General features: G+C 50.3%; 1 protein-coding gene across 3 annotated transcripts in view; it reads right to left on the bottom strand.

The window, feature by feature from the left end:
- The window catches only part of ISL1 (ISL LIM homeobox 1), a 36,721-nt gene extending 21,796 nt beyond the window's left edge, over window positions 1-14,925 (bottom strand). For 2 of the 3 annotated variants that reach the window (XM_086960615.1, XM_086960616.1), the window contains exon 1: window positions 14,722-14,925. In XM_086960615.1, the coding sequence (XP_086816741.1) occupies window positions 14,722-14,800 (79 nt within the window). In that variant the 5' untranslated portion in view covers window positions 14,801-14,925. Of the gene's footprint in view, window positions 1-2,122; window positions 2,435-14,721 lie in introns of those variants that run through there. The other variant, XM_086960617.1, reaches the window with a different exon arrangement.
- Window positions 14,926-15,384: the final 459 nt, after the last annotated feature.

Raw genomic sequence — 15,384 nt, 5'->3', positions numbered from 1 at the left:
ATGCCTGGTGCCCTTGGTTACTGCCAGCCCTTCAAAGTCCCGTGCACAATAAAAGCACAGCAGCACACCCTCCTCTCACATTAACTGCAATAGTGCACGTGCAAGAGACCAGCAGGGGCCTAATTGATGTAAATCAAAAGTAGCAGTCAGACAAAGGAGGCATAAACTTTCGGGAATATATTTTGTTATTGTAGATTTTCAATTCATAAAAATAGTGTGTTTTATCCGGACTGAACCTTTTCCCAATAGTTTGGTACTGCTGCAATTCTACATACCAATTAAACTGGAGAATTGTTACAAAATGCATCGAACTGTCACAAACTGAAGAAATTCCCCAAATTCACAGTGATAATAATTAGAATTAAGAGCCCATCCGCCGCCTAAAAAAAAGAACAATCTAAAAACCAGCCTGCTTTTGCAGAAAATTAAATATTTAATTCGCCCTACAACTGTTAACAACTTGCAGCTTACATTTGTGTATTTTGGAAACAAACGGTATGCGTGCGTGTATTTTACTTAGGAAGGGCGCATTGTAAAACCAAACAGCTACTAGAGAGAATAATGGAAAGTGATAGAACATTGCTATGGCGGGTCCTTAAAATATACACCGAATTCCATTTGGAATAATATTTAATTTGCAGGTGTTGTATAAGAAATAACCGTACTCTTTCGCACTCGCTGGACAATCATATTTTGAACGTTGAGTCAGATGAACAAATACTAATGGTTTGAAATGGGCTTCCTGTAATATATACTACAGCCTCACCGACAACTGGCAATTCCATGCAGGAAAGCAACTTCATGGCGCTATGTCAGAGCACCGCGTGACAACCGTGTTAAAGGATAAGGAAAGAGGTGTCGTGGTCTCAAAAACTAGGACACGCACTGTCCCAAGTACGAAGCAGAGGAATACAACATTTACAAACGTATCACAATATATTTATAGTAGTGTAGCCAAAGCACAAATAAGGCGCACCATTCAGGCAGTGCACACCATTTTCCCAAGGACACTAATAGGTGTTCTCATTAATCTCGTTATTTGTATGTATCACTTTATTGTATAAGGCTACACAATTATATCAACAGATCATTGTGTTGCTTTAAATTAGGGTGACCAGGCGCCCCGAATTTGGCGGGGCAATCCCTAGTTTTCACCAGCTGTCCCAGCAGATTTCTGCAAATTTGGCCCAAGTCCCAGTTTTCAGAGGGAATCGACTGGGGACAATTGATGCACGTTTGTATGTGCTCTAAAGCAGTGCTAGCTATCAGCAGGTAACAAAAAGGAATTTAATTAATAGATATGAGACTGGCTTTAAGTTTTTAGATTGTATTTCTTTGTTGATGAGCGCTATCAATGTGCCCTTCGAATGATGTGTTAGTTGTAGCGCCTTTTCTATTTTTTGACAAATATCAAGTTTTTTGGATTTTACAATGTGGTCACCCTACCTTTAAATGCAGCAGAGTGTTTAGAACTGCACCTCTCAGAAAGACATAACAGAGACTCACGCAAATCTGTCGGGCTGACTTAAATTACAGGAGACAGAGACCCGGGCCAGGAAGGCACACAGTTCAATGAATGCTTTCCTCAGTCCAGCAGGGGCAGGCCCGCCCTGCAGCATGCACCACATTATGGTGACGCCACCGGCAACAACCCCTGGTTCACAACAAACTTCACAAGATCGGAAAGGGAGAAAAAGCCAAGGACGTGGTGTTCACCTGGCTTACATTTTAAATAGCACACCACAGGATAATTCACATAAGTCGAAGTAATGTTTCACGGCAGTAAAAAAAAAATGCTTTATAAATTGTCTGCCAATAACAATTTGCAACTACCTGCAAACACATCTGATATCTAGATGCACAACTGCCCCTCAGGCAGCTTCAAAGTGCATCCTGCAGTGTCTGTTTGAAATGACAACCGGAACAGCAGAACTACAGGCCTCAGGGGGAAACTGGTAGTGTGTGTCACATGGCAGTTCTAGCGCCCAGAAGCGGGCCGCTGTCAAAGTGGGGTGCAAAGACTCTTCCAGTAAAGGTGGCCGAAATGAAGGCGATGAGCACACAAAAGAGGAAGAAATGTCAAGTGACTACCAATAAGAAAAACAAATAATGGCCTGCTTACTTTTCGGAGGGTCTCCCATGTCTCCCATATCTGAAAGAGGGAATAATGTCCAGAGGGGAATGGTGCACGGTGATGTGAGCCCCGCGGCAGCCAGGAGGTGAGGCGTGAGGGCTGCCCTGGTGCCCGGTTGCAGCAGAAGGTGCCCGGCGCTTCTGGGTGCTGTGCCTGCTCCAGTGCGGTGCAGCACGCGCGGCTCTGGGCGCGTCGGCGGTGCGGTGCGGTGCGGGCGGGCGGCGGCGGAGAGGGGCAGCGCGCGCTCTACTCTTCCTCCTTATCTTTTTCCTTCAAACTTCTCTGCAGCTCCAGGCTCGGCCCCCATCTCCCCCTGGCGCTGCCTCGCTCTACTCGGTGACGTCGACCTGCTTGGACCAGCCCTGCCAATCGGAAGCGCCAGCCGGTGACGTCCTTGCCGCGACCTGATTGGTCGCGCCTGGGAGAGAGAGCAGCTGTTGACCGGTTCACGTTTCAGGCTGTGTCTGCCGCCACCAGTGAGTGCGCAGGCGGCTCTCCTGCCAGAAACCCCTCGGACAGAGCTGCTGCTGCTGCTCGGCACCAGCGACCTGCGTCAGGGTGCTCGAGACCTGCCGCGAGCACCGCCTGACGCCGCCACAGCCCTGCCAAGAGGGCCCACCAACGGCGCGCGGACTCCCCTCCGGCGCGAGCCGCTCAGGCTCGAGGGGAGCGCTCGTGCACAGCCAGTGCCAGCAGTCAGTGAGCCGAGGGGTGCAAACCTGCCGTGAGCCCCGTGCCAGTCAGAGAGGCCCGGCGCCTAGGCTTCAGTCCTGGTCGCTAGTGCTCCTACAGTACCAACCGCCTGGTACCCTGTGCGCCCGGGTGGTGCCAGGCGTGCCATTCGGCTTCCCTGCTGCCCCACCTGCCCCACGCTTGCTTCGGTGAGCAGCCTCTCCCAGCCGTGACTCCAAATCACCACAGCAGTTCAGGAGCGGCCCACTCCCAGCACGCTGCCCGCTCCCCTGTGACCAGCAGGGAGGTCACTACCAGAGGCCCTGGCCCTTCTGAGTCCACCCAGGGCCAAGCCTGCCGTGGGCTCTCCTCACTGCGCGTCCTCCACTCTCCTTTGGGGAGTGCCTCCAGCAGAATGTTACCAGATATCCTGCCCATTTATGAGCGCCATACACCCGCAAGTAGGGTGCCCTCCTGAGAGAGGTTTACTGGCTGCACTCTGGCGCAGACACGGTGGCCTGTGACCCTCTGCACTCGAGGACTCCCCTCACAATCCTGCTGCCGGGGCCCCGCTGCAGCCTCCATGAGTCCTGCCAGCCGTGCCATGAGCGGCGAGCCCCCTACGCTCTGCCACTGGCGGGTGTCTGGCGGTGCCCTGCCAGTCATCCCAGCAGCTCACTGTCTCATTCAACTGCACACTGTGCTCCTTACTCCGCAGAGCGCGTGGCACTACCTAAGTCTGGTAGAACTTCAAAGGGCAGAGTAATAGAGGAAGGGCCAGACCCTCCTGCACAGTGCATGGGTGTGTCTGTTTATAGACATTGTAGTGCGCAGGAGGGTGTGGGCAGGTCGCACTGCAGCTTCGTGGTTCAGTCCACACTCAATAGGTGTTTAGCGACCTATTTGAGGGCGTTAAGGGTGCACTGCATAGGTGATGTTCAAAAACTTAACCGGAATACATGGAGTGAATGAATATGACAGGACCCCATTCAAAGGGCCCAGCATTGATCGGCCACAGGATTGTTTAGATGTGATAGAACCCATTCAGAGTGAGCTGCTTTCTGAGTGATACTGCACGTGGTGGTGGTAGACTCCCTCGGTGACTGTAAGACCACACCCCTGGGCACGCCCATGCCTTTCCTCGTGCGACAGTACCTCTTAGGACAGCCAGCAGGTGACTCTTTCTAAGGCACTCTTGGAGTGCGAGGCAGCTCCTCGGAGTGCGCCCATGAGCTGCGTGTGAAGATGTCCCCTTAGAGGGCACGGTCTGTGAGTGAAGTCCGTTCCAGCACCGTTCGAGATTTTCAGGCCCACACTCAAGAGGATAGCATCTCTACGGAGGGCTAACGTTGGCTGTGATAGCGCGTTTAAAGGATGGACTTACTCTATGGGGCGTGAGGGTAACTCTTAACTCTTATGGGTGTACTTTGTTATTCTGTAACAGCTCACCCATGGACCGCGTTCGAGTACCGCTAACTCTTCATCGTGACGTAATGGGCGTGGGGTAGGGGGCACTCATGGGAATGTGTGAAAGTAACTCCCGGAAGTTTACTCTATGGAGTGTGTATCTGCAGGCATTCATCGGAGGTGAGTCTGAGTAAACGACAGGAAGCCTTACAGTCAGTGCTTAATTTGTAAAAATGTAAGCGCATTTTACACAAGTCCACTGCAATTACCACAACCCACAAGGTACTTTAAACTTCAGGTTTGAGCCTGAGTTTTATTATTTTTTAAAGATATATTAAACAATTTACTGCTCCATTAATTAACTTAATCTTAAAAAATACAGACAGCGCCTCCACGTGGTGGTATATTCTCATAAATATCTGCCCATGTTTATAAATAAGTGCCGGTGCCGAACACCGGTAAACACCAGCACAAATTAAGCACTGCTGCCAATTCCTCTGGAGACTGTTCCAATGACTCACTGGCAACGAGGTGGGAGGGGGGGTGCAGGGATTTGGATCACTGGAGGTAGGTGTAGTACAACAACTGACTTGTTGCACTGCTTATTTAGTACACGGGTGTCTGTGTGTGCACATGCGTGTATGTTTTTGTGCATCTACGTCTGTGTATAAAATGAGTGATAATATACCTGGAACACGTATTTAATCGAATAAAGGTGATACTTCTTAAGAATGCTCTATTGGGAGGGCTTATTGACAGACGAGGTATTAATCAGTATGTTGTAGAAATTTGTCATGGAGGTTTGCATAGGGTGTGTTGGTACACCTCTCCAAGAGGCACACGTGTGCCATTTCAGTAGCATTAATGGGTATGTAAGAATTCACCGTAAGAAGGTATTAATAGGGTAAGTAAGAGCACCTCTTCAGTAGGCATGACTGGGATACGTGACAGTTCCTCATACGAAGGTATTAATTGGGTGACAGTTCCTCTCAAAAAGGTGCTAATAAGGTGTATGAGAGTACCTCTGCAGTGGGTATTAATGGGGTATGTCATCGTTCATATCAAGAAGGCACTAGGGTTTGTGAAAATACCTCTTCAAAAGGCACTGCCGAGAATGACTACAAATAACATTTTAGCAGGTACTAATGGTGATTTCCTAAAGGGCCTATTAGTAGACACGGCTGAGGAAGCGTGAGCGTAGCTCTAGAAGGTACTAATGGGTGTTTGCCAGAGGCCCTTTTCAAAAGGTACCAATGGGTGTTTGCCAATTCACCTTTTCAGAAGGTACTAATGGGTGTTTGCCAGAGGCCCTTTTCAAAAGGTACCAATGGGTGTTTGCCAATTCACCTTTTCAGAAGCTACCAATGGGTGTTTGCCAGATCACCGTTTCAGAATGTGCCAATGGGGGTTTGCCTAAGTACCTTTTCAGAAGGTACCAATGGGCGTTTGCCAGATCACCTTTTCAGAAGGTACCAATGGGTGTTTGCCAGAGTACATTTTTAGAAGATACCAATAGGTGTTGCCAGATCACCTTTCAGAAGGCCCTAATGGGTATTTTCTAGCGTACCTGTTCAGAAGGTACCAGTGGATGTTTGCCAGAGTACCTTTTCAGAATGTTCCAATGGATGTTTGCCAGAGTACCTTTTCAGAATTTGCCAATGGGCGTTTGCCTAAGTACCTTTTCACAAGGTACCAATGGGTGTTTGCCAGATCACCTTTTCAGAAACTACCAATGGGTGTTTGCCAGATCACCGTTTCAGAATGTGCCAATGGGGGTTTGCCTAAGTACCTTTTCAGAAGGTGCCAATGGGTGTTTGTCAGATCTCCTTGTCAGAAGGTACCAACGGGTGTTTGCCGGTGTACCTTTTCAGAAGGTACCAATGGGTGTTGCCAGATCACCTTTTCACAAGGCCCTAATGGGTATTTTCTAGCGCACCTTTTCAGAATGTTCTAATGGATGTTTGCCAGAATACCTTTTAAGAATGTGCCAATGGGTGTTTGCCTTAGTACCTTTTCACTGGGTACTAATGGGTTTTTGCCATATCCCATTTTCAGAAGGTACCAATGGATGTTTGCCAGAGTACCTTTTCACAAGGTATTAATGGGTGCTTGCCAAAGTGCCTTTTCACAAGGTATCAATGGGTGTGTGCCAACTTACCTTTTCAGGACGCACTATTGGGTATGTGACAGGACACTTTCAGAAGGAACTAATCGTTATATGAGAACTGTTGTAAGCAGTTTTAATGGTGGCCTGTGAGACTACCTCTCCTGAAGGCTTTTGTGGGGTCGGTTAATGGAGTGGTGTTATGTACCTCTCGGAATATAGGCACACGGTGTTGGAGAGTACCCCCTGAGTGGTGTACCAGGGAATAGAGTTAGTTAATCATAAGACTGCGCTAATGGGAGTACTTGATAATCTGTTGTCGATGACCCTCGTGTCACGCAGAATCAGGTAAGACGGTGTGTATGGGGGTTGCAAAAACACATCGTAAGGCAGCACTAATTAGTGGGAATGTATGTGTGCGCAACTTCCAATGACACCAACAGTTCACTTCAGGTGACTCCATCAATGGGCTGCGTAAGTACCTCTTCAGAAACACAAGTGCGGGTGTTTGAGAGGCCTCTTCAAGCTGCACTAATGGTGTGTGTGAGACACTGAGAGCTTTCGGAGAATGCATGGGGTGATAGATCTTGTTCACAAGGCACACCTGTGAATGTGTGAGTGGGTTTTCGTCGACACTAAGACGTGTGTTCAATCCAATCTTCCTCCGGCACTAATAGAGATATGAGAGAGCGTTGCTTCAGGCAGCAAAAAGTAGGCGTGTGAGAGTAAATCCTCGGTCAGTACTAAAGGAGTGAGGGAGTAACTTAGTCTTTAGTGGGTTCTACTGAAGGTTCCAGAGAGTACCTCTGCTGACTGCACAAAAAGAACGCGTGTGAGTAACTCTCCGGTCGGCACTAGTGCAGGCGGGCAAGAACACCTCGTCGGAGGGCACTATGGGGCGTGTAAGTAACCCTCCGGTCGGATCTAGTGCAGGAGTGTAAGAACACCTCGTGGGAGGGCACTATGGGGCGCGTGAGTCACTCACCAGTCGGTACTAGTGCAGGAGTGTGAGAGTAACTCTCCAGTCGGTACTCGTGCAGGAGTGTAAGAACACCTCGTGGGAGGGCACTATGGGGCGTGTGAGTCACTCTCTGGTCGGCACTAGTGCAAGCGTGTAAAAGTAACTCTCCAAACGGTACCAGTACAGGAGTGGAAGAACACCTCGTCAGGGGGCACCATGGGGCGTGTGAGTCACTCACCAGTCGGTACTAGTGCAGGAGTGGGAGAGTAACTCTCCGGTCGGCCCTAGTGCTGGCGTGCAAGGGGGGCACCATGGGGCGTGTGAGTTCCTCACCAGTCGGTACTAGTGCAGGAGTGTAAGAACAGCTCGTGGGAGGGCATTATGGGGCGTGTGAGTCACTCTCCGGTCGGCACTAGTGCAGGCGTGTAAAAGTAGCCATCCAGTCGGTACTAGTGCAGTAATGTGAGAGTAACTCTCCAGTCGGTACTAGTGCAGGAGTGTAAGAACCCCTCGTGGGAGGGCCCTATGGGGCGTGTGAGTCACTCTCCAGTCGGCACTAGTGCAGGCGTGTAAAAGTAACCCTCCAGTCGGTACCAGTGCAGTAGTGTGAGAGTGACTCTCCAGTCGGCACTAGTGCAATAGTGTGAGAGTAACTCTCCAGTCGGTACTAGTGCAATAGTGTGAGAGTAACTCTTCAGTCGGTACTAGTGCAGTAGTGTGAGAGTAACTCTCCAGTCGGTACTAGTGCAGGAGTGTAAGAACACCTCGTGGGAGGGCACTATGGGGCGTGTGAGTCACTCACCAGTCAGCACTAGTGCAGGAGTGTGAGAGTAACTCTCCGGTCGGTACTAGCGCAGGAGTGTTAGAACACCTCGTCAGGGGGTACTGTGGGGCGGGGATGGATGCGTGTGACAACTTTACTAGACTCTTATGGAAGTGTGTGAGGGTAACTCTTTAATAAGCTGCTGTGGTTTTGTGAGAGTAACTCTTTACAAGGCTCTTATGGAAGTGTGCGAGAGTAGCTCTGAGGTGGGCTGTGAGAGTTATCCCTTAGGCTCTTACGGCTGTGACGAGGTTAAGTAATGGTTCAACAACAACGAGTACATTTGCTGCACAAGACTTAAATAGCGAGTCTGAAGACATGTAGTGATCGCGCCGGAACTCGAGTGAGGGATAGCAGCTCACCCAGGAAGGGACGAGAGTACCACTTCACATCGAACCCTTGGAGGTGCAGGGCAGTAACTTGCTGGATGACGCTTGTGGGGTTTATGAGAGCACACCTTCAAAATGAAATAGTGGTTTTGCCTAGGACTATTTTAGAATCCCTTCTTTATCGTATGTTAAAACAATAAATGGTAGAAGGGTTAAAGTGTGCGGAAGCGCCTCTTTAGAAGCTTCTCACAGTGTGGGTTGGCATCATCTTGTCTCAAGTATATTATGTACCTGGTCGGAGGGCACTCACGAGAGCGCGCGCCAGTACTCTTCAGAGTGCTCTCGCGCTAGTGTGTCATTGTGAGACCGTTCGAAAGAGCACCCGTGTGCGTGGGTCTGGGCGAAGTACGGGAGCACATCACATGTGCCCATTCGGCCCCCGTAGCTTGAGGCGCCCCTGCTAGAATGCTTACTCGGATCTGAACCCGTCCATCCGGCTGCTGCAGCGGAGGCCCTGGCTGCTCTGCTCTACGGACGCCTTTACTGCAGAGATGATACCGCATCATAAAAACAAACGGAGCATTTATAAATAACATTTCAGCGAAGTGCGCACACACCTGCTCAAAGTTTGAAACACATACACCGGCGCCTGCTGAACTGTCAACTCTACCCACCGCAACGTTTCAATGAAAATCAAGTCGCCAATCTTTTGTTACGTTTGTATGTTCCCTTTTCCCTCATTGTCCCTTCCCCCCTCCTGCTCCCCTATCCAGTAGGTCCTCTTTCATCGTCCTCCTTCAAAAGTTGAGGATCCTCCTCAGAGGGTGCCGTGCATTGGCTGTGGGGGGCACTGGGAGAGGCTGAGGGGCGTTCTGGGGCTGAATAGACCCAAGTATTCCAGGCGCCTTGGCCTCATTTTCATTTACATTTACAACGCTCTACATATTAACTCGCCCGAAACTATAGTTCAGATCAGTGTCTATTCTCATTGTAATGCTTGCGTCATGTAATGCAACTCCTGACGCAGCTGTACGTCCTACGTCGTCCCAGTGACGCAGTCGGGAATCTATTTACAGCGTCCCTCCAGTTCTGTTTGCTAGGAACGCCTGACTCATATTGGCGTCTAGAAGTGGAGGCGACCCTACTCTTCCTCCTCCGTGACTGTGGCCCCGACCTCTGGCACTACATTCTGGGCAAGATCAGAAGAGGCTAACCCAAAGAGCTCAGAAACTCACAACTACAAACGTAACGTGGAAACGGTAGTGGGAATTGTCGTTGATACCCTTATTTCTGCTGCAGCGCTGAGGCCATAATTGTCGTGCAGCGCTATAAAAGTGCCAAATAACAATAACCCACTGGTCCATCTCCATACTTGCCGCATTTCACATCAAAAGGTCTACTCCACAAGCACCTTAGGAGCAAGGCATGCACGTGATAGTCTGAGCAGGTGGGTGTGTCTGACAGGAACCAAAGTGGGCAGTGCTTGCAGTGTGTGGCGCCTGATCACACACCGCCCTTTACCTTTGATGCTCAGCTCCATCGTTGTGAAGAAACCGACCACAAAAGGGTACCCTCAACACACCATGATGGAAGCACCGCGTTCAAATTGGAAAGTAAAATATATGCGGTACATGTCTCGAAGATGCACCTTAACCGCGATGATTTCGTTTTTCTTAGCAGAATGTAGTGCACACAAAGGGGAATGTTTCTAGAGAAAAATAAGAACATTTGGTGGGATGGTGTTGGTTCGGAATGTTATGTTTTGGTATGCGGCACCTAAAGTGTGAACGCGTTCACGCGTGAACTCTCGTGCACAGCACAAACAAGCAGTCATACAGGGAGTGTAAAGTGGCCCGCCTCGCACCGGAACGCACCATTTTCAGCTCTGTAAACCAAGAAGCGACGGATAGGGGCAATTGGTCATTGCTCAAGGTAGCGTGCCCGAAGAGACATGCTGGACAGCTGCCTCTCAGTAACGCATCGGACAACTTCTCTACAGTGGACCTGAACCGCGACATTTCAGTGGTGTGGAAACATAAACCAATAAGGAGTATGCGGGGTTTAAACCACTTTCTAATGAGACTGGCGGGAATAAACAAGACCAGACACGCAGTCACCAAGAGTAATTGATTTCACCAGTGATAGTTGAACAATAGACGTTTATCCTCTTGAAATAACCACTTTGTTGTTCGTCATCGTAAGATCCAGTCACTTTTCACGATCTGCCATTTAAACTGTGCGGCGAGCAGCTTTGCGACGGCATGTCCCAAAAGGTGTATTGTATCTTAAAATTTCTCCCCATCAAATGCGCGTGCGTATTCATCGATTCCTACCGGCCCAATTATCCGTCCCTTGGACCGAAAACTACAATTGCCGCGTATCAGAGGGGGTGACATTTTAAGATAGTATTTGGCAAATGTGATCACAACAGCGACCTCGTGTGTTCAGGAGTGGAATGTATTCCCTTGGCTGCTAGGTGCATGTTGTGGCTTTTACGCATATAATCATGTAAACAAAAAGCGACATTTTATAACTAAGATGTGAATTGAATTGAATTTGAATTTCTAAAAATTTATAGAGCGCACGTTCACTGTGCAGTTTCTTGGCGCTAGAGGGATTCCAGGGCAGGGAAGGACACAGAAGACTAGGGACTATTGGGGACACAAATAATTATACTTAAAAACGAGTCAACTATTTAATGCTGCCCAGTAGTTTTATGATGAACATTGATTTTTTTTGTCAACATTTTGAATTCTAAACTAATGTTTTGTTTGACTGGTAATAACCACCTCCACGGACAGATGGACACAGGGCGGATGATGGGATAGCTGGGGTTGGGCCCAAGGTGTGATGGTAGGTGGATGAAAATCGAATGCATGGAATGGCAGGTCTGTGGATCGGTCGATCCGATCGTTATTGAATTTCTATAACGTTCTCTGCTTCGTAAACACATGAATACCCAACATTTCGCAGAATACATCAAGATCACAGTATGTGAGCGAACCAGTCATTTGTAAACCTCAGCATCAAAACAACGTACTTGGTATGACGTATTCACTTGCTGATGACAGCGACATGTTGAAGCCAGGCACGGCCTGGAATGCAAAAGGGGCAAGTTTGCGTTCCTTAAAATGGGTATTGGAGAAACAGCTCGTATGGCTCAGCCGCCAGCTATCGAGCGAGGGGTTGGTTAATGCCAGAGCAGGAACGGAGCTGGCACGACCGGAAGCCTGTCTGGGTCCTGGTGTAGGGGTCCTGACCCCCATCGGCATCGGGAGAGGCTGCCACTTCAGCAGGGACCCTGCTCGACCAGTATCTGCACTGGAATGGAGGCGGCAGGGCGCCAGGCAGGGCTCCGGTGAGCCCTCGAGGTACTAGCGAGGGCCTGTCCGTGCCCGGCTGCCTGTCCACCGGGCCCCCATGGACAGTGTTCCAGCAGCGGCAGCACGAGGGGCTGTTGCCGAGAACCTGCACGGCCGTCACTGGGTCACACCCATGCCTCTGTACCCAGTCTGGATCTGTTTGAGTGATGCCACCCGGACCCCCTGCGGCCTCTCCACCGGGCCCCATAGGGACACAGAGTTCCTGCAGTTCTTGGAGCCTGCTACAGCCGGCACTGTCACCATATGCCAGTGTGGACCTGCTCACGTGATGCCAAGCGGGCCCCCTGCGGCCTGTCCACCCTGGCTCACAGGCGGTGCGCTGCAGCCTGACAGCGCCGGCATCAGCAGGGCCAGACCGCCGCCGGACCTGCGCTTTATCATATCAATTTACGCGTGCCTGGAGAGACATAAACAGGCGTTTTAGAGTTCTTCCCTGCAGCTCATAAAGTACAAACGTTTTTTTTCTCTCTCTCTAGGACTCGTGTCCCCCTTGGCACAGTCGTGAACTGGATGGTATACGGCTGTACGAGCGATCAATATATTTCAGCACATCCAGGGGGCAAATGCGACTGTAAGCACGCCGAGCTTGTCCCATTAGCAGGTCACCTTCCCGCTGTTCTGCACAGAACGGGCCTTTGAGCGGCACAGGACGGACTCGAATATAAATCCCATTGTACAGCGAACAAACACGGCAAATGCACGCAGCCCCGTCTCTTCTGGGAATCAAAGGGGCACCTGGTCTCGAGGCGCACTGTGTATTAATACCACGCCGCCGTTTATGCAGCAGATTAGACATTCAGTAAGACTGCATTTAGTGTGAGTTGAAGCACACAAGACTTAGGAAAAAGTAGTTCAATACAGTTTGTGGTTATCGATCAAACCTCCGTGACAGCAGTGCCGTGACAATAAACATTCATTAAAACATGACCTGTTATGTTGCTTTCATGAAGATAAACAATCATAAAGCATTGCAATTTCCAGCTCTAGAAGGTGAAAGGGCCGGAAGAGGCGTGAGGTTAATATAATATGCACGGAAAATCGCAATTGTTTCAGTGTTTGCACGATTAGGAAAATTAAGTCTGTCGATCTGACAGACAATGCATACATTTTTTTATTCGAAATAAATAAATAAAAGCATAAATAACGTTCATCTGAAAAAATAATCTCTTTTGCTTTTAATGTCAGGGCAGGCTGTGTCTTAAAGATTTATCTGACCCCTAAGCAATGTTCGCTATACAAATCTGGTGTATTTTGTGCACCATGTTAATACAAAATAGAAATAAAAGGTGGCCTATTATTCCACACTGATTCAAGATCGCGCACCCCGTCGCAGTCACGCAAACGCGCAGAAATATCAAGGCAGATAGAGCCAAAGATGCGCATAAAACACAGGCGCCCAGGCAAGCGCCCACTGGCGCTCATCCACGGACAAACCCACACAGGGCTGCATGATGCGTCACACACGCACAGGTACACTGCGACACACCGACAATGGAGCGCCACGATACCAGTTGAAACCCACGCACAGACCTCAACTACGTACAATATTCCTCCCTCTGTCCTTGTCTCACACACGCTCCTCTCACACGGATCCTCACAATTAAAGACACACACAAACGTGATCTCTCACAGCAAACCCTCCTCTCCCTGCCTGCCTGAGGCAATAGCTGTGGTTTTCCACATTAAATATCCCAACCGTTTCAAATATTAAACTAACGACATATGTCACAATTCATTTCACGCTCCACGTCCACATTTAATGGGAGCATTTCCTAGTTAAACCCGGATCCGTAATGATAAGCGCGGCCCTGGACGGCGTTTTTATGTGCATTCGGGCTCTAAATAGGCCGTCCGCCCTGAGCATATTGTGCAAAGGAAGTACGTGCAAAAGCGAAAACTGGCCAACATAATAACAACACTTCAAATATATCACGTAACGCCCAGCTCCTGGGAGAACAGCGCCGGGGGTCCGCTCAAAATGTCCAGGCACAGGGGAAACGACGCTGCTAGGCTTGCGCCCGTGCCCCGTGTATACTAGAAAGCGCAGCGCCTCAAAAACATCACACAACACTGTGTGAACCTGGCCATGCCCCTGACACAATACACAGCGCCGCGTGAACCTGTGGTGCAGCCAGCACACACACAGCGCTGTATGAGCCTGTGTGGTGCCGCCGGTACACCACACAGTGCCGAACCTGGGAATGCCCCTGCACACCACACAGCACTGCGTGAGCCTATGTGTTGCAGCCTGCACTCAGACAGCGCGGTGTGAGCCTGTGTGGTACTGCCAACACACACATAGTGCTGCGTGATCCTGTGTGGTGCCACCAGAACACCACAGCGCTGTGTGAGCCTGCATGGTGCCACCAGCACACAGCGCTGTGTGAGCCCGTGTGGTGCCCCCAGCATCCACAGCACTGCGTGAGCCCGCGTGGTGCCACCAGCACATACACAGCGCTGCGTGATCCTGTGTGGTGCCACCTGAACACACACAGCGCTGTGTGAGCCTGTATGGTGCCACCAGCACACAGCGCTATGTAAGCCCGTGTGGTACTGCCAGCACTCACATAGCGGTGCGTGATCCTGTGTGGTGCCACCTGAACACACACAGCGCCGTTTGAGCCTGTATGGTGCCACCAGCACACAGCGCTATGTAAGCCCGTGTGGTGCTACCAGCACACACACAGCGCTGCGTGGACCTCTGTGAAGCCGCCAGCACACATAGCGCTGCGTGACTCCTGCTGTGCCTCAAGTACCACCCAGTGGAGCGTGAGCCCTGCCGTGCCGCCTGGACACCACAAAGCCCAGCGTGAGCCCAGCTGTGCCTCCTGCCCGCACAGCACACAGCGCCGCTGGGGACCCGAGGACACGTCCAGAAGCACCACCCTGCCCCCGCTGCCCTACGTACCTGACAGCCGCAGATTTATCTCTAAGCAAGCGGCCCCAGCAGAGCGCGGGTGTAATCCTGGCAGAATCCTGAAATCCATGAGGGGAGACACAGCGACGTGCGCACTCACTTTGATTTAATGGACTGCATGTTAATCCTAGCCCAGCGCCCCTCAGACCCGGCCCCACAATGAAGCACAGTCTTTTTAGCAGAGGCTAATGTGGCGAGCGGACGCAAAGCCATTGAGGGATCAGCCATGCAGATGGCTAAATATAGAGCGAGCCCTGCATCTCGGGCCTGCGAGGGCTCCGTTTATTGGAGCAGGAAACGCCGGGCGGACGCAAAAAAGTTGGTGATACATTTCATTTTGACCAGGCTTCGCTTCCCCCTCGCTAGAGTTTCCCAGCGCCGCCCCGTGCACTGGAAGCCGCGAGCTTTCAATGGAAAACACAGAGCACAGGCGGTGCTTCTCTTTTGTTTTAGTTATTCAGTAGCACGTATATTTTGCATGACGTCTTGAAATTGAGTATAAAATTGGACAGAAAGATGCTGACCGCAGAGGAAGATACCCAGCTACAAAGACAGACAGAGATACACAGAGACAGCCAGAGAGACACAGAGGGGCACAGATGAAGAGACAGCAAGGCGGGCAGAGAAGAACTAATATACGGATATGTAGACACT

The sequence above is a fragment of the Lissotriton vulgaris genome, chromosome 3_1 (genome assembly GCF_964263255.1).
Source record: "Lissotriton vulgaris chromosome 3_1, aLisVul1.2, whole genome shotgun sequence".
Classification (NCBI taxonomy): Eukaryota; Metazoa; Chordata; class Amphibia; order Caudata; family Salamandridae; genus Lissotriton; species Lissotriton vulgaris.
Note: the sequence above shows the minus strand (reverse complement) of the source record. Positions and strands in the feature narration are given on the sequence as shown.